Source organism: Myotis brandtii, unplaced genomic scaffold (genome assembly GCF_000412655.1).
Source record: "Myotis brandtii unplaced genomic scaffold, ASM41265v1 scaffold454, whole genome shotgun sequence".
In the NCBI taxonomy this organism is placed as follows: domain Eukaryota; kingdom Metazoa; phylum Chordata; class Mammalia; order Chiroptera; family Vespertilionidae; genus Myotis; species Myotis brandtii.
In genome coordinates, this window is record NW_005367354.1 from 1,913,306 (window position 1) to 1,941,245 (window position 27,940).

Genomic DNA, 27,940 nt, shown 5'->3' on the forward strand with positions numbered 1-27,940 from the left:
ATTGGTGAGCTGCGTAGAGGAGAGAGGGAGGTGAAAGGTCACTTCCCAAGGGGCTTTGCCCCTCGCCCCGGGTTAAGGGCGGCGGTCGCGGTGGCCCCGCCTGCGTGAAGGTTTGGGCTGCCCTTTTAATCTTGCGGATAGAGTGAGTGCATGCGAGCTGGTTCAGCAGTATCTCAGGGGAAAGGGTTTTGTTCCCTCAAGTCGTAAAAGAGCAGAAGTAAAAGCAGAAAAAGGATGGTGCCTGGCGCGCTTCCAGCTCCTGGCATATGGGGGGGCGGGGGGCGCCGGGGCGGGGGAAGGAAGGGGCTGACTTGACGTCGAGAAGCTGGTGACCGGCTTCTTGCGGTCGGGAGAGGGGCGTGAACGCACTGGAGACCAAGCCCGCAGGTCAGCGCTGGGAGCCTTGGCCGCCTCACCGCTCTGCTCTACCGAAGTGCTCGAAATCAGGAAAGGTAACGTCTCCCAGCCGGACAGAAAGCGCTGCTCCCGGAGTCCCGAGGGCTTGGAAGGAGTGTGTTTACTCACCTGGAGCCGGCTCACTATAGGAAGAGAACCAGATCGATGGCTAGTGCGCCAATCTAATAGCATTGAAGAATAGTAATAAAGTCAACATTCAGATGACCTAACCCAGGGTTATTACAGGGATCTATCCCCCGCTTTTCAAAAGTTCAGATTAGTCCATTTTGCTTTTAGGAAAGTCCTACGTTAGTCCAGCAGGTCCTCAAATAAAACCGTTTTCATTCATTGTGCTGTGGACGAAAGGCGCCACATGCTAACTTGACAAGCTCAGGGAAGGCCTGCATGGCAGTCTTGCAAACTCAGAGACCTAAAGTAACCACAAAGGATGGTCTGAAATTAAACTTTAACTAAAAGCAGTTATGGTGGGCAGTTATGTCCTAGGCCAGTATCTTCACTGACAAGGTCAACCTTTACCTTAACTGAGCCTATCTGTCTTTTTGCATCTATGATAACATGCCCTAGAAATGTCTGAGTAACTTGTACCTTCCCTTTATCTGGAGCCCCTGGGGCACAACCAAATGTGCTGGGCGCCAGGACTGATACCACAGATTCCTTCATTATCATGTTAATTGTCCTGCACCCGCCTAAGTATGTGTCTATCATTTTACTTTTTATCCAATCCCAGGGGTTTCCCTGCTTTGCTTTATCCCTCCTCCTTAATCTATCACCAATGGATTTCATGTAACCCACCTACTTCCCTCCCTTGATTGCAAATGTATAAATACAAATGTAACCCTGCCATTCTCCGGAGCATTATCTCAATTCGTTGAGGTTCTGCTTCCCGGCATATGTCGACAGTTTGGCTCAAATAAACTCACAAATTCTTTACAGGTTTCAATGGTTTTTTTTACGTTAACAGTGCTTAGTTAGAACTGGACAAAAAAGGGGCCCATCCCAAACTTGACAGGCTCAGGGGAGGGCTGCGTGGCGGGCCTTACTGACTCAATGGGAAGGAACCACATAGGTGGTCTGCGGCTAAAAGCAGGTCATGGCAGGTAGTCACATCCTAGGCCTGTAGCTTCCTTGACAAAGGTCAACCTTAAGCGAGCCTGTCTACAGTTTTTTTTGCGTCTAAGACAATATACCTTTGAAATATCTGACTTCTCCTTTTCCAGACCTTTCAAAGCACACCCACTGCACCAGAGCAAGAGATCACAGACTCCTTGTTATCTTGTTCCCCGAATGCCATCTCCATATGCGGTGAGTGGTAGCTATTAACTGTCCTGTACCCACCAACGTAAAAGATGTGTGTGTCTCTCCATTTACTTTTTATCCAATCCCAGAGATTTCCCCACTTTGCTTTCTCCCATCCCCTCAATCGTAACACAAATGGATTTCATGTAACCATCCTTACACCCCCTCCTTTGATCCTAGTGTATAAAATAGGCTGCAAACCTGCCATTCTCCAGAGCATTTTCTCAGTTCATTGAGATTTTGCTTCCTGGTGGTTGTCATCAGTTTGGCTCAAATAAACTCATAAAAGTTCTCTAATAAGATTTGGACATTTCTTATTTCTACATACTAGTCTTGATGAGATGTTGTAAGAACTTAACTCGTGTTTACATCAATTAGTCTATGGTAAAATTATATTTCAGCTTTATTTGTTATTTGGTATGATTTGGTTATTTCAGGAATCTGGGGATGCTCAAGAATTTTTCCATATAGATTCATGGTGATTGGTTTTTGGCTTTACACCATTTTATCTTACGAAAGTTTCCATAGGAATGCTCTACTTTCGGGTAACGGGAAAACCTGTAATTCCACAGCTCAAAATGGTCAACCAACATGAAAGGAGGTCTCTAATATTGAAAGCCACTATCTAAGGGAGCCTCTAGATCTCTCTGGGCTTCTGAAAGAAGGGTAGTTATCTTAAGATCTCTTGTGTTCCTTATATTCATTCATTCAACAGATACCTACTGGGGGCTCAATATATGCCAAATATATTATTATTTCTGCATGTCTTGTCTTCCCTTCTAAAGTATAAGAGTCTTACAAAGTAAGAGATATAATACCTGATGTAAATGTCAGCAAGTTACTCATATTGGATTTCTCTTTCTGGTTTGGCATGAGAATAGGAATAGGAAAGGCTAAAGGGATCATTTGAGAAGTAATCCCTGGAGGTAGCCACCAGCCAGTCCCCTCTTGAAAACAGTAGGCAGGTAATCAGCAGAAAGTGAAATTCAGAGTAAAGAATGAAGGCATTAGGATGGACTATAGAGCCTAAATTGCTGCAAAGGAGTAGGGCTTGCAAATAAGAATATAGGTAAAAGCCAAAGAAGAATAAAGTAGGATAAAGCACGTTTTATGGGTAATTTTTATTTTTTTACTTTTATTTTTACTTTACTTTTTTGTTAATCCTCACTCAAGGATATTTTTCCATTGATTTTTAGGGAGAGTAGAAGAGAGAGGGAAAGACAGAGGGAAATATTGATGTGAGAGAAACAAATTGATTGGTTGCCTCCTGCATATGCCCTGACCAGGGCCCAGGCCGGAGAGGAGCCTGCAACCAAGGTATGTGCCCCTGGTCAGAATCAAACCTGGGACCCTTTGGTCCGCAGTCCAACGCTCTATCCACTGAACCTAATCAGCTAAAAAACAGGCAATTTTTAAAACCCCATCTCTTGTGTAATGCTTTAAATTTTATATGTGCTAGAAGTAAAAACTTTTCTTTTAGAAATGAAGGCCTAAATGTACATTAGAAGAAATAATTATCTCATAAAAGAAGACACCTTTGTGGCTGGGGTCCCTGACAGCCACGCCAGTTCTGCCACTGCCCCAGTTCTGAGGAGGAATCGCTCACAAAAGGTGACCAAAAAGACAGAGGAGGAGCTGGAAGAGAATGACAGGAACTACATGAGACCCTGTAGGACAGACCATGGAGTCTGGCAGAGATGTTCCCAGAGAGCCAGGTTCAAGGCCAGGGCTACTTTTGACCTCTCCCTCTTAGTGGCTTAAAAAATGCACAGCCTGCCCAGCTGGTGTGGTTCAGTGGTTGACCTATGAAACATCAGGTCATGGTTTGATTCCCGATCAGGGCACATGCCCGGGTTGCAGGCTCAATCCCCAGTGTGGGGCAGGCAAGAGGCAGCCGATCAATGATTCTCTCTCATCATTGATGTTTCTATCTCTCTCTCCCCCTCCTTTCCTCTCTGAAATCAATAAAAATATATATTTTTAAATGCACAGCTTTCAGAAGACCCCCCCGCCCCTCAGTCTCTCATTACAGAGTAGGAACTATTGCCATTGGGAGAGACGTACCCCGACCATTAACAACGGTTTGGTTTTTATTTTAATGGAGATGTTGGGGAGGGACATGTGCACAATGTGAAACTGAGCAAACACATTACAGCTATCGGGTAAAGCAGCCATGGTGAAGTCCTGTGTGTGGGGGAGAAGATGAGGGGGGCCCACGGCAGTGTCAACCACAGGGTGGGACTGTGGGGAACAGGGCAGGAGCTCATTTCCTCTGTGCGTTTTGGCGGTTGGACCTGTGTGTGTGCAGAAAATGACTAAATAAAAATAATAGAAAAATAATCAGCACTCACTTTTTTGTTTTTAAATATTAAAATGATTCAGACTAGATAATATAATAGACATATTGTATATTGTATCCAGAAAGTTATCTTTTAGTAGAAAAAAAAACATAAGGATGAATCAATGCTCTCCTAACAGTCAACACCAAGAAAGGTTCTCTGTTCCCTGTGTTCATCGCCATCATCATCATTATCCACTTTAACTATAATATATAGAAAGTAATATACTTGTATCCATAAGGCACCACCAGGAATTAACAATGTTATTTTTTTGCCATTGTGCTTCAGAGTTGTTTTTTTTAATGCTTCAGCTAAAGCTCCAGCTCTTCACCTTCCTTTCCCTTTTATCCCCCAAGTTAACACTATCTTGAAGTTGTTGTTTATTGTTCTTACCATATTTTTTACTTTTATTACATATGTTCATATCTAGATGCAATATAGTATTATCTTGTGCTTGTGTGTGTGTGTGTGTGTGTGTGTGTGTACTTAAATAGTATCCCAGTGTTCCTAAACTCTTGCAACATTTTTTACAGTTAACATTGTTTTAGGTTGATCCGTTGATACATATGGATCTAGTTCATTCATTTTAATGTCTTGATGGTTTTAAAGTATGGTAGTATATTGTACAACTATCTACAGTGTGTTTATCCATTCTACTACTGATGGACAGTAGTCATTTCCAATTCTTGGACCACTCTTTAATAAATTTCCTTTCTAAAAAATTTTTAAAATTCACAGACTCTCAAGAAAAACCTCTAGGGAACCATATTCAAGGAAAAAACCAGCTTTCTTGTATATTTCTTTTGTGTGCGTGAGAGCAATATGAAAAGTTGTGCTCATTTCATTTTTAAAAATAAGAACAAGGAACATAACACCTTTTAAGTCAACAGTCAAAAGGAAAGTACGTATATAATTTGGTTTTTTTTTATGACCAGAAAGGGAGCCGACCATACGTTTCTCAGTTACACATTTCTCAGTTGTTTTCACTTTTTTTTTTTCCAACAAGCCTGCATTGCTGTGATAACTTCAAATCAAAGCCACTTTTATTTTTTATAAGTTGTTTATTTGCTTGCTTTTATATTTTTAATGTAGGTATTCTGTTGTTGCCCAAATTCACTGGGATCTTAATTGAATGCAAACACCTCTTTGGGCAGATTTATTCTTTAATTCTGAAATAAAGGTCCAAACTAATTCTATCTGAGAGTTAAAGAGAGAGGATGGTATCCACCCTCGTTTTTATTATGTGACTAATTCACTTCCTGTTGGCAATTATAATCCATCAAATGGCTTCTCGCTATCTCATTACACCAGTTAGGTTTGAGGAGGCTGGATTTTATCCTGTGAAGGATATTTTAAAAAGGAATAACATGAATGTCCTATGAATACTTGAGAATATTCTTAGCTCTTCTGTAATGCATTTAGAGAAGTGTTTTCAAAAGCAAGTACTAATGATGATTATAAGAATGCTACCCACTTGGAATAACAGAACAGTGGTTTAGCTGGGCCGGTGTGGCTCAGTGGTTGAGCCTTGACCTATGAATGAGGAGGTCATGATTTGATTCCCGTTAGGGCACATGCCCAGGTGGTGACATGATGCCCAGTAGGGGGCGTGCCTTCGGCAGCTGATGGATGATTCTTGTCATCGATGTTTCTCTCTCCCCCTCTCCCTCTCTGAAATCAATTAAAAAAATATTTTTTAAAACGTTTTGTATGAAAAATCAGAAAACCACATTAATGAACGATCAGAAACAATTGTTTAGCTCTTAGCAAATGTCATCTTTAATGTCAACAGCTCACAACTTATTATCAGGTGGGAATGTCTGAAATATCTAATCATAGAAATAGTTTCCAAAGTTCCACTTTGGGGGGATGCCCATGTAGTCAAACACTGTACCTCCCAGGAACACATCTCCTAGAGCCCATATCTTAGGTTGCCGAACTGGGCAGCAACCCTAACCACTCCTCTGATTCTCATGCACTTACGTTTAAGACGAGTCCAGAAGTGAGACCATTTCTTTTTTCAAGATTAAAGCTGAATCCAAGTTAAAAGAATGTGGCCAGTAAAAATAGGTTAATTTGTAGCAATCATTGCCTTTGGCAGAAACACATCAGTTCAAATATCATTTGGATCAGGATTCACATGGTTTCATGAAAGTTCATTCCAATATCTGCATATTTTCCAAAGGCCCAGAGATTTGCCTTGGGTTTCTACAGCTGAATGGTTTCATCGCTGTCTCTGTGGACTATTGAGCTGCGTGGACTTTGAAATGGAATATCCACTGTTGCAAAGAATTTTCTCGAGCATTGCCATATTTCACAGATAAGTTTCTAGCTGAAAAAGACTATGAAATGCTGGCTAGCGGTTAAGGACATTGCCACAGACTATAGAAGGGTCAGGACAAACCTCATAAGCTTTCGTTCTACCGTGATGGAGACAAAATAGAATGTCACCATGTTCCTGAGTTTACAGGACACAGACATTCTGTCGTTTCGCTGAATATGCAGCACCATTTGATATGGACATCTTCATCTGCTCATCCATGGCAGAAAGAATAATGTGCATGCTGCTTTGACTAGAGTATTGTTTCAGGTAAACTTGAGTAAATGGAGAGAAGAGTTCAGGAAGATGAGCCCATAGAGGTTTATGAACTCTCGAGATCATCTCCCAGTTGTACATGCATGGATCTGACCCTAAATACTAGTAGCATACCATAGACTTAGAACTGCTCTAAGAAATAGATCATCACCCAAGTCCCAGACTGGCCACTGGGTGGCACATATATGCAGTAGATCTGAATAGCACTGCAAAGACTTTGAAGAGGGAACTGATGTTGAAAACAATCCACAATAGGTTGGTCAGAACTTGTGACCTGAACCAAAACAAGTCAGTTGCCTCCTAACACAAAAATATCAACATTTTCCCTAAGGTTTAAACAACACCCATGATCTCATATGTACAAGATACAATCCAAAATTACTTTGCATATGAAGAATCAGGAAATCTCAACTTACATGTGAAAAAAATAAGTCAACAAACACTAATGCCCAAATGCCACAGATGTTGGAAGTTATCAGAAAAAGACATTAAAGCAACTATTCTAAAAATGTCATTGGTAAGTATGAACACTCTTGAAATTAATGAAAAGTTACAGTGATGAAATAGAAAATACAAAGAACTGAATGGAAATATTCGAACTGAAAAATATAACCCAACATTTTTAGACTGCATGGGCTCTGAATTAATTTTCTATTGCTGCTGTAACAAATTACTACAAATATTATGGCTTAACACAAAACAAATATAGTATGTTACTGTTCCAGGGTCAGAAGTCTGAAATAAAACAGAGTTAAAGTCAAGATGTCAGTGGCATTGCATTTTTCTTGAGATTCCAGGGAAGAGTCCAACTCCTTGCCTTTTCCAGCTTCTGCATTCCTTGGCTCGTGGTCCCTTCCTCCATCTTCAAAGCCCATCGCTCCAATCTCTGTTGTCGATCTCCTTTTTTTGTCTCAGTCCTGTCTCCCTTTAATAAGGACCTTGTGATTATATTGGGCCCACTAAGATAATCCAGGGTAATCTCCCATCTCAAACCCTTAACTGAGCATCTGTTGTTCACAACAGGGAGAAAAAAGATTGAAAAACTGAACAAAGTCATGCATGGTGGGGGGTGTCTATGGGAAAATACCAAAAAGCCTAAAATTTGTGTCATTTGAGACCAAGAAAAAGAAGAGAAGGAATATGGTGCAGGAAAAAATATTTGAAAAAATAATAGCTGAAATGCTCAAATTTGATGGAAAACATAAACCTGTAGAAAAAGCTCAGTGAATCCAAAACAAGATGAGTCTAAAGAACGCCCAGCTTAGACACACTGTAACTGCTAAGGACTAAAGATTTAAAAAAAAAAAAATCTTGAAAGCAGCCAAGGAGAAATAATACATTATTTATAGGGAGGAAATGAATCAAATGACTGTGGGTTTTGCATCAGAAACCATGAAAGCCAGACACATGTGCCAGAGTGACTCTCAGATTTTCAGACCTGTGCGTCACAGGCGCACGCCCCCTGTTCACTCCCGGGGCTCCGAGGTCTCTCTGGATGGTAAAACTACCATCCCTGCCTTCCCACCCAGGACTGGACTTACCAAGACTGATCTCACCGTAGCCGGTTTGGCTCAGTGGATAGAGCGTCAGCCTGTGGACTGAAGGGTTCTGGGTTCAATTCCGGTCAAGGGCACATCAATGTTTCTCTCTGTGTGTTTCTCCCCCTCCCTTCTACTCTCTCTAAAATTCAATGGAACATATATAATACTCTTTGTAATACTTTAAGCAATAAAACAATTTAAATAAATAAATAAATAAGATTCAATGGAAAAATATCCTCAGGTGAGGATTAACAAAATAATAATAATAATAATAATAATAATACTGATCTTACCTGAGAGAGAAACAAAGAAGAAGAGAAAGAAGAGTCAGAAACCTAGAAGAGAAACCAAGGGGTGTGGCCATGGGGTTCTCTCAGGAGGAGTAGGAACGCCTGGACCCTGCTCAGAGAACCTTGTCCAGGGACATGATGTTGGAGAACTACAGGAACCTTCTCTCCTTGGGTAACTTCCTTCCAGAAATCACAGGGATTCATCATCTTGCACTCATGGTCACCCTTCATTCATTACTATATTCTTGGCCGTTTCATTGCATCTGCACATGTATGGACAGAGTGAATTGATTCATTCATTCTCCTCTTGATGGTCATTTCCAGAACCATGCTTTTGATGTCTCATAAGAACATTTTTTATACATGTTTCATGGAATATATATGTAGCACTCTCTTGAGTATATGCCTACAAGGATAGAAATCCAAGGATATTAAATTTGGTAAATTTCAGGGAAAATCCTATATAATAAAAGCCTAATATGCTAAGTGTCCGGTTGGCCTGTCACCCGTTCAATCAAAGCAGAATATGCCAATGATACGCTAAGCCCTCTCAACCGCTCACTATGATGTGCACTGACCACCAGGGGGCAGACGCTCCAACCGGTAGGTTAGCTTACTGCTGGGGTCTGGCCAACTGAGCGAGATGGGCTGGACATGCCCTGGAGCTCTCCTGTGGTCCCTCCCCGGCTGGCCAACCTCCCGCGTCCCTCCCCAGCCCTGATGTGCACCAGTGGGGGTCCCTTGGCCTGGCCTGTGCCCTCCCACAATCTGGGACCCCTCGGGGGATGTCGGAAGCCGGTTTTGGCCCAATCCCACTAGTGCACGAATTTGTGCACCAGACCTCTAGTATTATAATAAAGTTAGACCTATATTCCTTTAAAAGAAAGAAGGAAGGGAGGGAGGGAGGGAGGACAGAAAGGAAAGGAAAGGAAAGGAAAGGAAAGGAAAGGAAAGGAAAGGAAAGGAAAGGAAAGGAAAGGAAAGGAAAGGAAAGGAAAGGAAAGGAAAGGAAAGGGAAGAGAGAGAGAGAGAGAGAGAGAGAGAGAGAGAGAGAGAAAGAAAGAAAAGAAAGAAAGAAAGAAAGAAAGAAAGAAAGAAAGAAAGGAAGAAAGAAAGAAAAGGTAGAAACCATGAATGCCAGAAGGAGTGAAACAACATTTGCAAAGTACTACAAAGGCCATCTAATTTAACTCTTTCATTTTATTGACATGAAAACAAGTCTAGAAAGATGAGTGGTTGTTTTGAGTCCCTTTAATCCACATGAGGCCCTTTAATCCTATATCTTAAATAATGACCACTTTTCCACCATCACAGCTTCCTTGGCTTTTCTGAGCATGTGTCAACACACATTCCTTTAGCTGCAAATAACAGAAACATGGTCTCACTCTCTCAAGCAAAAAGAGAAATGATGAAAAGAAGTTGGGCTCTCTGATGGAATTCAAGATCAGGAGTGCGAATGAGCATCAGGAATAAAATAAAGTTAAAACAAGGACCTCCCTTCATGTTTGTTTCTGTTTCTGTCTACACTTTAGCTTCACTTTTCCTTTGAGCTCAGACCGTTTCTCCATTCTCATGACAGAAAACCAGTAGCTGCTGAGTTTTACATGTCGCGGGTCCAACTTCAGGCGCTCACTGGGTCCCCGTTACAAAATCGCTGCAGTCGTGGGGCTGGGTAACCTGTATGAGATGATTTCCACAGTATACTGTAATTACGGGTAAAGGACAGTTTCTAGGAAGTGAGTCGGAAAATAAGTGGAGGGGAAAAAAGGAAAGAAGTGGAACATAAGCAGAAACAGCAGGTTTCCAGTACACATACCTACTGTTTTTTGCCCTTGACGCATACTTTTGTAGGGCTTCTGACAAGGTGTTCAGAAATATTTTCTAGGTTTACTAATTTTAAAAAGTTTATATATTTTGTCATTAGTTAAATGATGTTATTTTCAGCTTTCTCTCTCACTAGAATTTAAAATAAATTTTGTTGTAACCACTACTGCATGGTGTTAGCTAGGAATGCTTATTCCTTTTTTTTTTTTTTCCCCATTTCCACAGAGGGGAGGGAACTTCTACTCCCCAGAGCAATATAGTCTCTATTCCCTCTCCCTTTCCCCCAAGCAAAATGTGACTTATCTGACTGGGAAGACCAGGAGAATGAACTCTGGGTGCTCCCTCTTTTGAAGGGGCCAATCCTCCGGGCTCATTGTCAGCTCCCCCTTCCCCAAAAGGGAGGCCTGGAGATGGCCAGCTGTGTCAGTGTCTGGGTGAGTAAATTCAGTTCAGGGTGGATGCCTGAGAGGTGCATCTGGCTGAGGTTTAAACCACCTTCTCCTGCCCAGCTTTCCAGTAATGAAGCTGGTTTTGATCAGCTGGCTGACTCCAGCTTTTCCATTAGTGACCCTTTCTCAAACGTTTAAACCACCTTCTCCTGCCCAGCTTTCCATTAATGAAGCTGGTTTTGATCTCCAGCTGACTGACTCCAGCTTTTCCATTAGTGACCCTTTCTCAAACCTGAACCTGCAGTTCTTTGCTCATAGGGAAAAAAAATCCCTATGAGGTTTTATTTATTTTCACAAATACAATATGATCTTTCATAGGAAAAAAAAGTCATTCTTCTTTCATGGAGTAATATTACCATTTTGTAGTCTTTTGTGATTTGTATAAGATATCTCACATTCTTCATACTCAAAGCAGTCATCTTGTCCTACATATTTTCAGGATTTCATTTCATGCTTAGCTAAGCCACCTTACACCTCCAAAATTATAAAATTATTTTAATAGGTGGGTCTACATTGATAGGGGATGTTGCTTAACAGATACGTAAGCTTATTAGGATTTTGACAGCCTGAATTATACATTAAAATCAGATAGGCCCCTGGTTTAGAGGATTTGAAATTATTGTACCTAGAAGAAAAAATTCTGTTCTACTCTAATGTCCTGGTCCTCCCCACATCTTGTAGGAGTCAAAGATAGCATCAGAAATTCCATGAGTTTCTTCAACTTCTCTAAGCTGTGCTTTGGGGCAAATACTTTAACATAAATGCTGAGGCAGGGTTTTCTGTACTATCCCGGACAGTTAGTATGGGATCTCATTCTAGGATCCAGAGTTAGATGCTGAAGTCCTATGAGATCAGAAATTCTTACTACTCTATCTGAATCATTTTATACCACTTTTTTTTGAGAGTAGATTTAATAAAACTGGGGACAATAAAACAAGAGAGGGTTTAGGATAGAAGAAGCAACAGAAGTGCTGAGGTGGGGCTGCTTTGGTTCACTGGAAAGTCAGAGAAAAGGGGGCCTTGGAGACAGGTTCATGGGTTTAGCTCCTGCTGCCCATCGAGCCCCTGGTTGCAAGTCCGGTGGGAACCCTTAGAGTTGAGGAGGGAAGAAAGGCCCGTGCATGCTCTTGAGAGGCAGAGCACTTTAAATTCTTGATGTCATAAGTGTCATTATTTTTTATGAAGAGATATATAGCACCTGGCTTTGTGTTAATGCTTCTTATTGTCACATATTTCACAGATCATGCGTTTCATGGCATCAAACATTTTTTTTTCTTTTTCTCTCTTTGGCATCAAACAATTTTAAACAAGTACTTTCTATATTAGAACTTTCTCCCCCAGTGATTAGCTAATTAGCTGTTACTGTAATTGGGTAAACAGCTGTGTACTCTCTGTTCCTCTGCACACTGTCAAAATACCATATTTCATAACTGTCATGATCTCTGTGCCCAAATCATATTTTGGCAAATGCACCAAGATATATTCAGTTGTGGGGTCAGAAGTGTGTGTTAAGTGATATATGTGTGAGAGTTCTCTCTCCTAGCTTCCTGACTTTTTTAAAAATTAATCTTTATTGCTGAGATTATTACAGATGTCCCTCTTTTTTCCTCCTATAGCTCCCCTTCATCCAGTTCCCACCCCACCCCAGGCCCTCGCCACCCTATTGTCTGTGTCCATAGGTAATGCATACATGCATATAAGATCTTTAATCTCTTCCCACACCCGCTTCCTTCTGAGAATCGTCAGTCTATTCCATTTCCCTGACTCCTTTTTAAATGAGGTTTTATTTATTTTCACAAATACAATATGATCTTTTACCTATTGCTCTTATATCCTTGTAACTTTGCTGAACTTTAATTAGTAATAATAGTTTTTTGAGTGGATTCCGTAGGATGTTCTAAATAATTTTACTTTTATTTTCCAATCTGGATGCCTTTTAGTTCTTTTTCTTTCCAAATGGATCCAGCTACACCCTTCAATACAATATCTCTATGGCCTTTGGTTCCTTGTAGATCTCAGCTGTGTTCCAAATGGTCCATTTGCTGAATTAAGGACTTCTAGATAAGGTATTCATGAGGTGACTTTCCATAAAGCTTTTTTGAAGTACTGCCTTCCTTGAGAATCAAATTCTATCTTATATTATTTTTAATCCATTTTTGTAGCCAGAATTTTCTATTATTCTATATTTAAATTGCTCTGTCTTAATTCCCTCCATCTAGATTCCCTAGACTCAAAGTCAGAAGACCTGGTTTTCAGTCTTTAAGTCCTGCCATTTACTAGCTGTGTGATATTTGACTAGTCAGTTTCCCTTCTTGGCTCCTTTTCCTTTTCTGTAAAGTGAGAGTTGAAGTAGATGATATCTCAGCTAAAGTCCCTTCCCACTCTAACAATCTATCATTTAATATTCTAATAACTTAATGCCATAAATAAGAAGTTAGGATTCATATGGGATAAAGGTCTAAACAACTTTTATTAGTTAGTAACCTGTTAATAGTTTACATAGTAAAGGAAGTTTTAAGATAACTTGTTGGGATACAGATAAGAGAAGCCTGGATTGCAGGCCTTTGTTATCAAAGACTCAGCTGGCATGGCCTGAAGGATCAAAGCAGAGAGCAATAGAAAGGGAACTTTCTTTGACCAGGGTGCAACTCAGAGCTCAGAGAAGCTGTCAGCAGGGGGAACATTATTGGTTTCAAAATATCATTCTGTATGTAGAGAGACAAAGGTCAGTAGCCTTACAGTTGACCGTGGACTTGGGAGTAGGTAGGTGACAGGAATAAGTACCTGTCTGAACCCCACCCTAGGCCTAAGACCTGATTCACCCCTGTGGGTGCTTCCTGACAACCGGTGACACCTGGGCATAACTGAAGGACTCTGAACTTGGTCGGCATATGAGAAAGAAGTTGAGACTGTAAAATCTGATATTTTTATTAAGGTTTTTCCCCATTATAGAACACAAAATTGAAAAATACAGAAAAGTGGAAAAAGATATAAATCCTACCATTTAGTTACAACCACTGTTAATGTATTAATGGGTTTCATTCATTTAATACAAATATTACTTAAGGCCTCTTACAGTTACTTCCCCCAATGTTTTTTGTTTGGAAATTCCATATTTACTTAACCTATCCCTTTGGAATGGAGAGAACTCATTTGCTGCCACAAACAACTCTGCCTTGAATATCCTTATACACATTTTTGTGCTCATGTGCAAGTACATTTTTGTCAACACTGAATATAATCAATATCTTGTCTTTTGATAATTGGTAGCTGACAATATTTTCTTATTACTTATTTGCATTTTTATATCTTTTTTATAATATATTTTTATTGATTTCAGAGAGGAAGGGAGAAGGAGAAAGAGATAGAAACATCAGTGATGGCCCTAGCCGGCTTGGCTCAGTGGATAGAGCGTCAGCCTGCGGACCGATGGGTCCCAGGTTCGATTCCGGCCAAGGGCACATGCCTGGGTTGTGGGCTCGATCCCCAGTAGCGGGTGTGCAGGAGGCAGCCGATCAATGATTCTCCTCATCTTTTTTCTTTTCCCTCTCTCCTCCCCCCTTCCTCTCTGAAATCAATAAAGAAATATATTTTTTAAAAAAAGAAACATCAGTGATGATAGAGAATCATTGATTGGCTGCCTCCTACACGCCCCCTACTGTGGAATCTAAAAAACAAACAAAACAGACTGATAGATACAGAGAACAGGTTGCCAGGTGGGATGAGGGGTAGCAGGGCTGGGTAAAAAAGGTGAAGGGATTAAGAAGTACAAATTGGCAATTAAAAGCTAGACACATGGATATAAAGTACAGCATAAGGAATATATTGTACTATGTATGGTGCCAGGTGTGTACTAAACTTATCAGGTAGATCACTTTGTAAGTTATATAAATGCCTAACCACTCTGCTATATACCTGAACTAATATACTATTGAATGTCAACTGTAATTGAAAAATTAAAAAATAAGATTAGCCCTTATGTAATCATTATGCTAGAAATCTGTTGTCTTTTGCCTTTCTACCTTATCATCCTTCTCATCCCAAATTGAAATCTTGTTAGACAGCCTAATTTATTTCCATTCTGGCTTCTGGGTTTTGTGTCTTGTTTAGAAAAGGCTGATTCTTCACTTCAAAATCATTTTGTGAAATTACTTGATACTTTTTCCTAGTATTTTTCCAGATTTTTGATACACTTCTGTTTGTAGTCTATCTGGAAGTTATTTGAAGATAACAATCAGCTCTAACGTTTGTCTTTTCTAACCTTGACTCTGTGCTCAATGATCCCGCTTCCTGGGAGTTTCAGAACAACCCAGATCTCCTAGATCAGTGATGGCGAACCTATGACACGCTTGTCAGCGAGGGATGTAGCCCGACCACCACCCTCAGCCTAGACCAGTGATGGCAAACCTATGGCACGCGTGTCAGAGGTGACACGCGAACTCATTTTTTTGGTTGATTTTTCTTTGCTAAATGGCATTTAAATATATAAAATAAATATCAAAAATATAAGTCTTTGTTTTACTATGGTTGCAAATATCAAAAAATTTCTATATGTGACACGGCACCAGAGTTAAGTTAGGGTTTTTCAAAATGCTGACACGCCGAGCTCAAAAGGTTCGCCATCACTGGCCTAGATCCTTGGAGACGTGACCGAACTTGACTTACCGACACATTGCTGGTTGTGATCTAGGACCCCTAAGTCCTCTCCTGCTCATCGAGTCCTTGGCCCAGACCCCAGGGGCAATCTGGACAGACTCCTCTCATGGGGGCACTGGGGCTCCAGGTGGCCCCACAGTGACCTGGACGCCCATTTGTCTCAGTCACAGGCTGCAGCACTTCCTCTGCACAGTCAGCCCTGGCTCCCTTCCCCTCTTCCCTCCCTTCCCAGCTGCGCACTGTCCGGCCAGCTCTTCTCGGAGGAAATTTGCATCCTGCAGCAGAGGGAGGGCTCTGGAGGACTGCTTCACTGAGCCATGGTCTGTCCGGCTGCCCCCGTGCTACTCCTGGCCATGACTCTCCCCCTCGTGGGGCCACCAGTTGCCCGAGCATCCCAACCTGTGAGTAAGACTGGGGTAAGGACCCTGGGCAAGTCTGCAGAGGCAACAACGGGGACCCCTGGGTGTGAGAGGCAGTGAGGAGTGGGGTGAAATGGTAGGTGGAGGGGAAAGGGCTGGCGATCTGGTTGGTTATCAGGCCTCCGGGACTTCAGTCTTCCATTCCGGAGCGCGGGGATAGCTTTGTTTCTCTATTTGAGTCCCTGTGAACTCCAGTGATGCCTGCCCACTTTGGATAAAGGCTGTTCCAGTCAAGCTTACAATTTTGAAAATGAAAAAAACTTTCCAGATTCGGGACCCACTGGCATAGAGGACAGGAGAGAACCGGGAAAGATGGCCGAGTCTAGATCTGTACTTTCTCATCTTTGTTTGCTCCCAGGAGGCTCGCTCTCTCTCTCTCTCTCTCTCTCTCTCTCTCTCTCTGTCTCCTTGTCTCTATCCATATCTGTTTTTAGGTAGATATCCACATATAAAATTTTGAGCAAAGCAGGAGTTGGTGAGGAATAATTTACAGGAACCAGAGACTGAGGGAAGATGCTGCCTCTGCTCACCCCAGTGGCAATTCCTATGGAGGGACTGGAAGCCCAAGCCTCTGGGCCCAGCCAGCTCTGCCCAGCCCTCCCCCTGGAGCCCCAGACCCAGCCATTTCAGTTAGCCCAGCGGCCCAGGGACAGGCAAACTCAGGAAGGAATTAAGCAAAGCATGTTGACTCTCTGGGGTGTGCCTGGTTCCTGGGTTCCGGCCCTGGCAGGTCCCTGAGGCTGCATCCCTCCACCTCCTGCCACAGCCTACTTTCTCCTCCCGATGTCCCGCTTAATTCCAGGAAAACGAAGAGGACCTCCAAAGGGACTGTGTCCTGGCAGCATAGCCAGGCGGCCCCTGAGCCACTTGGAGAAGAAAGTGTCCCTCAGAGAGGTGTCAGCCTCTCCTAGGAAACCTCTCCTCTTTGCTCTGTCCTAGGGACCCAGTCAGGCGGGAGGGGAAACTGGGCAGCAGCTGGACCAAGAGAGCGGAGCAGGTGGTGAGTGGACGGAGGAGGAAGGAGGAGGAGGAGGAGGAGGGGGAGGAGAAGGAGAGGGAGCAGGAAATGAGGCGAGAGAGGCCTGGAAGAGGCCATGAGGGGTTGGCAAGGAGGAGGAGAGAGGGAGCAGGAAATGAGGCGAGAGAGGCCTGGAAGAGGCCATGAGGGGTTGGCAAGTGGGGTGAAAGAGAGAGGACTGGGTCTGAGCTGGTCAGGTAGGTACCTATGCTGCCTCTCTAGCTGTGAGGCCTGGAGAAAATCATTCATCTTTAAATGGGGGTTGTTGGGAGGGTGACCTAAAACATGTTTCATAGCTAAATGAGGCGGTAATATCCCCGAGTCCTGGCCGTGCCTCGACGGGCTGTGGGAGGTGTGATCTGCTCCGGGTTCTTGGCAGAGACCAGCTCAGTGTGGGGTGCAAAGGGGAGCTGCCCCCTGGCCTTGCTGCCTCTCCTCTCCAGCTGCCCCGCTTCTCCTGCAGAATCAGCCCTGCTCTCGGTCTATGTCCAGCTGGTCTTTTCACATGGGGGCTGGCCAGCAGCACTCTCCAGGCCCCTGCCGCTGCCCCCTGCCTCCGCTTCCTCTTCCCCGGGAACTCTCGCTGGCCTCAGCCTCACGACAGGTAGGGGAAGTCCCACCGCCTCCTGCCTCTCGGCCTCCCCTGCACAGGCAGGGCTCAGAGTGAAGGGAAGGTGGGTGCCCACCCCTCCCGCAGCCCCTGGCCTGAGATGCTCCTTGTTTCCTGGAGGGTCTGCATGGCCCAGCTCCCCCTCACCTCCCACCAGACAGACCCTGCCCCTCCTGCTCCATCTTCTAAATGGGGGGGCCCAAGGCACAGACAGTGGTGGGCCTGGACTTCTCCACCCCACCCTGATGCTTTGAAACTTGGCTGAGGAGGCAGTCCCAGGTGGGTGGGTGTGGCTGAGGGGCCTGTGACTTGGGGATTATTCCGGACACGCAGCCCCAGAGCCTCTCAGGCATCAGGCAGTTGTGGATCCTGCGGAGCTGGCTTCCCCAGACAGCCTGCCCCCTTCTCCTTCCCCTCCCTCTGTTGCAGAGTGTAATGTCAAGCCGGATGGGCTGACCTATTGTGCCTGCCTGTCTGGATACCAGTGGAACGCCAGCATCTGCTCCCGTCACCAGCTCTGCCAGCCCCCCCACAACCACCAGCCCTGCGGCTGCCTGGTCTTCAGCCCTCCTGAAGCTGGGTACTGCCAGGTGCTGCCACCTGGTGAGGAGAGTTGAGAACTTGAAGAGCAGTGGGCCCAAGTGAAAGGAACTTTCTCTGTGTGTTTTTCCTCTCTGACTCTGCATTTCTGCCAGCTGGCCCAAGCCCAGCGGCCCCTCCGGGTGGGAGAAGGCTCCAGCCATCACCGCAGATCAGGGGCCCGCGCGTGGGTCCTGAGGAGCGAGGCTCATGAACCGCAGGCAGGGCTCTGGAGACAAACCGACAAGGAGAGAAAGCTTCCTCGCCGGGGGAGGGGCAGTCATAGGCCAACAAGGTTCCCAGTTTGGTTCCCAATGACAGATGGGGGTCTTCCAGGCGGCAGCCACACTCCTCCAGGGACGAAGCAAAATAAAAAATGCTAGGTGGGGAGGGAGGGAGGAGGGATGGGCTTCAGAAGCCGGAGAAGCCGGTAGGGGGATGGGACAGGAAGAGCTTAACCCAAGAACATATGTGTATATATGCATCACGTATGGACATAGACAATAGTATGGGGAAGGCCTGGGTGAGGCGGGGGTTGGGTGGAGGCGGGCAAAAAGGGAGAAAATAGGATACATCTGTAATACTGTCAACACAATCAATCAATAAATCAATCAATAAAAATTATGGCGTTTCAGCGTAGCTGCACGTCAGCCCACAAGTTCCAAGTTCCTGCCACACAATAAATAAAAATGATGGAGAAGCATTTCAGCGTCGCTGCACGTCAGCCCACAAGTTCCAAGTTCCTGCCACAGACCCCTGTCTCTTGCCTCCCTGCAGTCCCGGGCAGCCTGAGCCTGAACTCCTGGCTGCAGGTGCCTGGCCACACGCTGAACCTGACCCTCCACACGAGCCAGGAGACCACCAGCCTGAACTGGTTCCTGCGGCGGCACACGGGGAGCCCCGGGCCCATCCCTCTGCAGCCGGGAACACAGGTGTCCCTGACGTCGAGCCAGGGCCAGGCTGTCCTCAGCATCCGCAACGTCTCGCACGAGTGGGAAGGTAGCCAGCTGTTCTTCCCTCCTCCTCTCTCTTCCCCTTCACCTCCTCCTCCCTTCTCTTTTCTCCTCCTCTTCTCCCTTTCCGTTTATTCATTCTGGGACATAATGGGGAAGAGGCCCGTTGACGTGGACATTTGTAAGGGAAAAGTGCTGAAAATAGGGTCTCCGTTTTAACCGAGAACAGATGAGGGCTTTTCTTCCAGCTGGTGAAATGGCAGGGATGGTGCAGGAAGGGCATCTACTGGAGGGAAGGAGGGAGGTGCACTTTGGAATTCATGGCAACAGGCTCATCAGAAAGGGTCAGGGGTCTCCTCTCCAGACTTCTTCCCGCCTAGGAATCCCTTTGCGGGCAGAGGTCTTTCTTGCTGACGTTAGCAGAAGCTAGTCCAAGATGGTCACCCTAGGTTGTAGCTTGGGAAGCAGCAGAGCTTCTGTGGTGCAGGTGGGGGCCGGAGGAGCCCGGAGCCACAGCAGGTGTGTGTATGTCTGCAGGTGAGTACATGTGCTGCTTTGAGGCCCAGGGATTCCGGTGGGAGCTGTACCAGTTGGTGAGGGTGCCCCTGCAGGCGACAGATGTGGCTCGGCTTCCAGACCAGCTCTCCATCTCCTGTGCCACCTCCCCGGGCTTCCAGCTGAGCTGCTGCATCCCCTACACACCCCTGGGCTACCTGGCTTCCTGGAGCCCTGGAGAGGGCGGCGAAGGTACGAGAGGGCCCGGCTGGCAGGGGCAGGGGAGAGGGGCAGCTGGTCTCCGCCAGGCAGCTGGCTCTCCAACTCAGCAGAAGCAGAGACTGCAGTTCCACCTGGGAGTTCTAGGTCCAAGTCCAACACTGTGTTTGCCTGATAGGGCAGTGATATTCAACCTTTTCCATCCCATGGCACATAAACTAGTCCCCAAAGTTCTGTGGCACACCAAAAAAATACAGGATATATTTAGCCAGTCTGATTTGAAAAAATAGGTATAATTTTTATTCATTCACACCCGGTGGCTATTGTGTTGGTGGTTGTCATTTTTTTTATTTGGCAATCTAAGAGAAAATAGGTCAGTGCCCCTGATTAAATAGTCGGGTATTGCATGTTTTTAAATCCCCGTGGCACACCAGTGAAAATCTCGGCTACAGAGCAATGCCAGTTCTATCAATACAGCGGCAGCCACCGCTGCGAAATGCCCTTCTCCACACAAGCTCCTTAAACGCTCGCAATACACTCTGTGAGGTTCATCTGATGACAGTTCATTTGACAAACCAGGAAACTGTGGCTTCCAGTCCCCGGGCAAGTTAGCGGTCCCCAGTGTCCTTCACCAGAATCTGAGCCTTGGGTAATTGGGTGCCCTCGTACCCCTCTGCTCGTCCCCTGCTGCATCTACTTCTGAAATCGCTAGAAAGGCTGACACGACAGATCTGGGCCTGCTGGGTCCTGGGTCTCTTCCTGGCCTGTGACTGCTCCCTTCTCTCATCTCACCCTCAGCCTCCTTATTCAACACACCAGGCGACCAGTGCCTTGTGCTGGCCACTCAGCACTGCCCTGCAGCTGACATCACATACACTTGTGACCTGCAGAGCCCAGGACTGACTCCTCTCAGGGTCCCCGTCTCTGTCACCATCATCCAGGGTACGTGGGGCTTACGGTCCAGCTGGCCGACCTCTCACCTGCTTGCCCTGGGAGCGCCCCCCCCCACCCCGCGCCCCCGGCATTTCCCGACATTTCCAGAGCCTGCGTGGGTTTCTGCCCAAGGAAAGCCTTGGGTGAGACTGCGGTTGCTGAGCCGTCCCTGACATCATTCTTTAGATGGAGACACTACCTGCCCTGAGGACTCTGCAGTTGTTGCCTGGAATGTCACCAAGGCTGGCCACGTGGCACAGGCCCCCTGTCCCGTGAACAGGACGGGCATGGTGAAGAGGACTTGTGGGCCTGATGGGGCCTGGGGGCCCATCCACAGCAGCTGCACAGACACCAGGCTGCTGGCCTTGCTTCGGAGAGCCCAGGTACAGCTCTGGCCCTGCTGCCCACATGCCACAGCCTCCACGAACCACCCGTCCTCACGCAGGTCCAGCTCTAGAATCCCTCCTCCTGAGGCCCAGCCCAGAGGTTGTTCAGCTTCTCTGAACTGGATCCCTAGCAGAGCCAGGAAGTAGGTGTGGGGGCTTAGAGTGGCCAGGACTCTCATGGCGGGAGTGTGCCATTCTCAAACCTTAATCTGTCAAGGGTCCATCCCCTAACATTGGTGTCAGCTCCTTCCACATGGCTCACTCTGCTCTCTGCTTCCTGATCCCCTGGGAAGGGATTGGGGAGGAAGTGGCCCCTTTCTCCTGAGGACTGCCATTCTTCACCCCCCACCCCCACCCCACCCCACCCTGTCCTGTTTGGATCAGCTGCTGTGGGCAGGCCAGGGCTGGCCTGCTGAAGAGGTGCCACAGAGCCTGGCACAGCTGCTGGAGCAGGCAGAAGTGGTGAGCTCACCCTCTGACTTATTGGCACTGCTGGGCACCATGACATTCCTGGCCAAGGTGGTGGCAGACACCGGAATACCACTTCGCCGCAGTGCCCTGGAGGTAAGCTCTCTGAGCCACAGCAGGAGCCAGCTGGGTGGAGGAGGTAGAAGCTCTTCGTCGTTGGCACTCTGTCCCTCTAACATCACCGTGGACTGTCACACGACAGACCTCTCTAGAGTGCAGTGTCTGCTCCTGGGGTCCATCTCTCCTCTTTGGACACCAGTCTCTAAGGCCATGGAATGTGGAGGTTTGATGCTGGTAGGAAGGGGTGTGTAGACATGCGTTCAGAGGCATACATTGCATTCACATGCAGACATGTGGATGTGATGTGAATCCCCCGTGCACACACACGTGCACACACAAGTACCTACATGAAGAAACTCTAACACAGTTGGCTTTGCTGGACTCCCCCAAGCCAGCTCTCAATATAGGCATCAATTGGTGACCCGTAGGCCACAGACAAAAAGAATAACTAGGAGTTATGACACTACACACTCTTCCATGTCTGGGAATATGTGTCACATGTTGGTATACAGACATGCACATGGCTCTGATTCAGAACGTGGTGCCTCTACCACCATTCCTAGCTTGCAGACCGGTAGGGGTCAAGAAATTGAAGAGGGGCCCCCTTAGGGCCTTGATGGCCCCCAAGGGATGGAGGGGGAAGAAGGGTTGTCAGAGGGGTAGAATGTGCTTCAGGAGACCACAATGTTGAAGATGCCCCAGTGGTTAGCTGAACAGCCCCCCATTCTTCCTGTACAGAAACTCTCCCTTCATAGGCCTGTCTTCTCCCCTTTCTCTCCAACCTTGAGTCTTGCAGTGAACGAGGAAAGGTAGGTTTGGGGATCTGTAGTTCCCGGTGCCCCGGCTCAGTGCTGTGGGTGCTAGCAGCTAGGCCTAATCTCTCTGTTGGGTGCCACAGGCTCTCCTGAAAACCACAGACAAGGTCCTAGACATGGACACCAGTTCTCTGTGGACCCCGGCCCAGGTCCAGAAGCCCTCGGCGGCCTCAGATCTCCTGCTGGCAGTGGAGACCCTGTCACACAGCCTGTGCCCACAGGATCACCCCTTCTCCTTCAGCTTGCCCAATGTGCAGCTGCAGACCCAGCTCCTCACACCCACAGTTCCTGCTGACTACAGAGTCTCCTTCTCCACTCAGCCCCCACTCTGGGCACAGATTCCCAGACGCTCACTGGCCCCACTGGACACTAGCAATAGTAACATCACGATTACTAGCCTGGTGCTGCGAAAACTGGACCACCTCCTACCCTCAAACTATGGACGAGAGCTGGGGGACTCCCTCTACGCCACTCCCGGTCTGGTCCTCTCCATCTCCATCATGGCAGGTGGCCAGGCCTTCAACCAGGGAGAAGTCACCATGGACTTTGGGGACAGAGCTAGCCCCTTTCACTGTGTCTTCTGGGATCACCATCTTTTCCAGGGCAACGGGGGCTGGTCAGGTGAAGGGTGCCAGGTGCAGGCAGCCAATGCCAGCGCCACCACTCAGTGCATCTGTCGGCATCTCACTGCCTTCTCCATCCTCATGTCCCGACACACTGTTCCAAGTAACCCCACCCTGGAGCTGCTGAGTCAGGTGGGCTTGGGGGCCTCCATTCTGGCGCTGCTTGTGTGCCTGGGCGTGTACAGGCTGGTGTGGAGAGTTGTGGTACGGAACAAAGTTGCCTACTTGCGCCACGCAGCCCTGCTCAACGTGGTGCTCTGCCTGCTGGCCGCGGACACCTGCTTCCTCGGAGCCCCCCTGCTTCCTCCAGGGCCCCGAAGCCCACTCTGCCTGGCTGCTGCCTTCCTCTGTCATTTCCTCTACCTGGCCACCTTTTTCTGGATGCTGGCTCAGGCCCTGATGTTGGCCCACCAGTTGCTTTTTGTCTTCCATCAGCTGTCCAAGCGCCGAGTCCTCTCCCTGATGGTGGTTCTCGGCTACCTGTGCCCGATGGGATTTGCAGGTGCCGCCCTGGGCCTCTACCTACCCCGAGGGCAATACCTGGGTGAGGGGGTGTGCTGGTTGGATGGGAAGGGAGGGGCGCGCTACACCTTCGTGGGGCCGGTGCTGGTCATCGTGGGCCTGAACGGGCTGGTACTAGCCATGGCCATGCTGAAGCTGTTGAGACCGTCGCTGTCAGAGGGACCCCAGGCGGAGAAGCGCCAAGCCCTTCTGGGGGTGATGAAAGCCCTGCTCGTCCTCACACCCATCTTCGGCCTCACCTGGGGGCTGGGCCTGGCCACTCTGCTCGAGGAAGTCTCCATGGTCCCTCACTACATCTTCACGATTCTCAACACCTCCCAGGTGGGTGGCTGTGCTCGCTGCCATTTTAGATGCTCTAAGTCACCGCCACTCCCTTCTCAAGGTGGCATCATGATGGGGCAGAAGAAACATAGCTGGGGAGTTTTAGAAGGCGGAGGTTTGGATCCCAGCTCCTCCTAGCTGGATAACTTGGGACAAACCTCTCTGAGCTTTGGTTTTCTTATCTGTAAAATAATGTCTGGTTTTGCCAAAGAAGTTGGGGGATTGTCAGTACCCCAGCCTCTGCACCGTGCCCAGTAAGAAAAGCACTGAAAGGTCCTGCACAGCAATGGTGTTGATGTACAAAACCCGAGGCGGGGCCTCAGCACCGAATGGACAAGAGGAGGGAGGGGCACGAAGAGGAGCGGAACGGGTTGATTCCTTCCTCGTTGACTCACTCATCCCCATATCCCTCTTTTCAGGGTGTCTTCATTTTGCTGTTTGGTTGCCTGATGGACAAGAAAGTGAGTCTGCCCACCGAATCCCCGCCTGACTCACATCCGAAGGCAGGGACTTTGGCTGCCATAACCAGGCATTTCTCTCTCCTGCAGGTACAAGAGGCTTTACTCAAACGCTTCGGCTGTGCCCAGCCCCCCAACTCCACCATCTCCCTGGTGAGTCAAATCCTTAGTTCTCGCCGCCCCACACACCACCACCGCCCCGGAGAGCAGGTCAGAAGCAGGAGTTCCTCTACCTAGAGGAGATGGGCACAACTAGGAGCTGAGAGAAGATCGGGGTTGTTTTCTAGAATGAGCATGGTTCCGGGTTCAAGCTCTCCACAATGCAGACAGCAGCCCTGTCAGAAAAGTCAGGTTCTTGGGCCCCTGATTACAACCTGGACGCCTGGTGACTCTCTCATCCCTGGTTTCTCCATCTGAAAATCTGCCTCCTGTCGCTATGTGAAGGGAAAAGCTAGGATCGGTAACGCATGGGCATCACTGTAGCTGTGAGCAAAGTTCCTAGTGCCTGGTGACTCTCTCGTCCCTGGTTTCTCCATCTGAAAATCTGCCTCCCGTCGCTATGTGAAGGGAAAAGCTAGGATCGGTGCGCATGGGCATCACTGTAGCTGTGAGCAAAGTTCCTAGGATTACTGTGGTCCGACAGGAGGGCAGGTGAGGGTGTGAAAACGGACACAACCTTGTTAAAGGAGAGTCAACAATCATAATCATCGCCCTGCAATTGGGCCTTTTCACCCCTTCCCAGGCCACAAATGAAAGCCACATCCCGGAACCCAGCAGAGGGAGAAGTGACAATACCAGGTGAGGATGAAGTGTCTTGGGAATGGAGTGAGCGGCTTCCTGGCCAAGCTCTTGACAGAAAGCCCCCCACACCTGTTCCAGCACAAAGACTGGGGAACAGACTTTGCCAGGGTAGACGTTTCTAGACGAGCTAGGAAGGTGAAGGCCGTAGAGCAGAAATTGTGGCATCTACTATTGCTTTCCCAGAAAGCTGCCGGGAGTTTGACCACCAACAACCCTTGCCTCAGTTCACCCTGAAGATTCCTTTTCACACTATCAAATGTTTAATTATCCTGAAAAATCCTTGTTTTCAAGGAATTGCCATTGGTGAGCTTGGTGTCCAGCAGGGAGGGCAATCTGCAAAGGTGGGCAAGGTCTCCTCCCACCAGCCCCCGGCGACAGGGCACGCTCTGGTGGGGAAGGCAAGAGCTCTGAGAGACCACACACAGAACCCGTGTTCCTCCAGCGGAGCGTAGGGTGTGTGCTTGAATCCACCAGGATGGGCCTTGGCCCAATGCCCTGCACCCTTCCCCACTCCCAGAATTCGGCCCTCCCAAAAGACAGGCTATGCTCCCATTAGTCACACTCATTTCTCTTGCACTCATCTGTCCCCACCCCTACACTACCCAAGCAAGAATAGCAGGAAAAACTAGTTGAAGCTATCAAATGAACAAAGCTGCCTTTGCTGTAAAAATAATGAGGATATCAAAGTTCAAAATAATTGCAAGTAAACCTGTCTCAACCAATTTTTAACTAGTCAACTGTTTATGTTACAGATAGCGTTGATAAAAATGGTTTGAACTAGTCAGTGATTTCTGATTATTTCTTCTCTACAGTTATGAAGAAAAGATGACTTAATTGACAGGAACTCTGATCTTCCGAACATTAGAGGTGAAGGGCAGAATTTGGTTTGCTTATTTTCAAAGTTTAGGAAAAGTGAAGTTAATGAGACCTCCTTCTTTAACTTTTAAAAATATTAATATAAAATTTTTGTAGACATACACATGTATACAAAAAGTCACTGATATGAGCATATTTGTAAGAAAGCACAAGAAATTTTAAAGTAGAGAGAAAGGTATCACAGACTGCCACAAATTATGAAGACAAGATGAAACACATTTAAAAGTGGCAGGATCAAGCTAAGACTAGACATAGAGAAGAAAGATTTCAGAAAAGCCTCTAGGAGACACCAAGACATCAAGTGGAATTAATGTATGGAATTCACAAGCGGTAATGACAGGATTCAGAAAAAATGTTAAACTAGGTAAATGAAAAAAAATGTTGATAAATGAATGTGTAAATTACAAATTTCATGAATATTTTTATAAAATGGAATAGGGACATTTTCTGCTGAAATAAAAATGAGTACCACATTCTGTTGAACACATTTTTAAATAAACATTATTTGTGTGCATGTTTTTTGCGTGCGTGAATGTTTTGTGTATAAACTGGCCAAAGTAGATTTGATTATTCTTCCAATAGAAGATACCAACTCACCATGACAGTTGTGGTGTTTCTATGCCTCGGTCTTGTTTCAGCCCCCAGGGAGGCAGGCAGCCACTGAAACAGTGAAGACTTTGCCTTGCTGGTTTCCCGGGTAACATGTCTCAATGTCACTATCACTTCATTAGTATTTACAATCTTGATTGAATTATAAATTTTTAAAATAATTCAAATATTACACTTTAAAAGCAGCAGAGACACCTTTTCTGAGTATGCTTTGTAGAAATGTTTTCATTTTCCTTCTCAAACAATTGCACATACTCAATCTATGCTTTGCTGTAAAGTGTAAAAACATTTTAGAATCCATAAATGAAATGACATGAAGCCTTTGTTCATTTGGCTCTCTCATAAAAAAACAAACAAACAAAAAAACCCCACAACGGACTTAAAAAGGCTCTGGAAGTAACTTTGAGATTTAGAGGCAATTCCATTACTAAAAAGTTATCTTCTTAGAAGAAATGTCTATTCAAATTCCTTGCCCATTTGAAAATTGAGTTGTTTTTCAGGTTGTTAAATTGTCGGTTTTCTTTATATATTCTGGATATTAAGCCCTTAATGAATATATGATTTGCAAATATTTTCTATTCCAAAGGTTGCCTTTTCACTCCATCCTTTGATGCAATTTTTAATTTATCTATTTTCTTCCTTTCTTTCCTGTGTTTTTGGTGTCATGTCCAACAATTCTGATGTCATGTAACTTTTCCCATTTTCTTTTAAGAGTTATATAAGTTTAACTCTTACATTTAGGTTTTTGATCCATTTTGAGCTAATTTTTGGATATGGTGAAAGGTGGGAGTCCAACTTCATTCTTTTGCAGGTGGATATACAATTTTCCCAACATGACTTGTTGACAACTGTTCTTACCTCGTTAGTTTTGACAGTCTTGTCAAAAAATAATTTGACCATACATGTGAGGCTTTAAAAAACAACAACACAAACTATTAACTCCAGATTTATTCAGATTTCAACAGCTTTTCCATTAATGTCCTTTTTCTAGTTCAGAATACAGCCCAAGACACTTCACATTTAGTTGTCATGTCTCCTTAGCCCTCTCTGGTGTGTGACTGGTTCTCAGCATTCTTACTTTTCATGACCTTGGGTTGTTCTGAGTAAGGTCAAGATGTTTTCTCATGATTCAACTGGGTTAGAGGTATTTGGAGAGAATACCACTGAGGTGAAGCGGCCCCTTGATTGCATCATACCAGGAGGTATGCGATAGCCACGTGACAGCGCTGATAATGTTGACCTAGGACAGTGATGGCGAACCTCTTGAGCTCGGCGTGTCAGCATTTTGAAAAACCCTAATTTAACTCTGGTGCCGTGTCACATATAGAAATTTTTTGATATTTGCAACCATAGTAAAACAAAGACTT

The 27,940-nt window shown here is 46.1% G+C and overlaps 1 protein-coding gene across 5 annotated transcripts; it reads left to right on the forward strand.

Annotated features, from left to right (window-relative positions):
- ADGRF3 (adhesion G protein-coupled receptor F3) lies at positions 1–26,197 on the forward strand. 5 transcript variants are annotated; one of them, XM_014546649.1, is made up of 15 exons: positions 1–642; positions 1,635–1,719; positions 16,767–16,827; positions 17,309–17,449; positions 17,885–18,058; positions 18,812–19,033; positions 19,525–19,734; positions 20,500–20,643; positions 20,821–21,017; positions 21,405–21,584; positions 22,447–23,829; positions 24,249–24,290; positions 24,378–24,440; positions 25,030–25,085; positions 25,901–26,197. In XM_014546649.1, exons 2-15 carry the CDS (start codon positions 1,702–1,704, stop codon positions 25,920–25,922), a joined length of 2,913 nt encoding a protein of 970 aa, XP_014402135.1. In that variant the 5' UTR covers positions 1–642; positions 1,635–1,701; the 3' UTR covers positions 25,923–26,197. The 5 variants fall into 5 exon arrangements, with proteins under 5 accessions (XP_014402135.1, XP_014402136.1, XP_014402134.1 ...); XM_014546650.1 differs by having other exon boundaries at positions 444–452; XM_014546648.1 differs by lacking the exon at positions 1–642 and adding an exon at positions 15,641–15,809 and having other exon boundaries at positions 1,645–1,719.
- Positions 26,198–27,940: the final 1,743 nt, after the last annotated feature.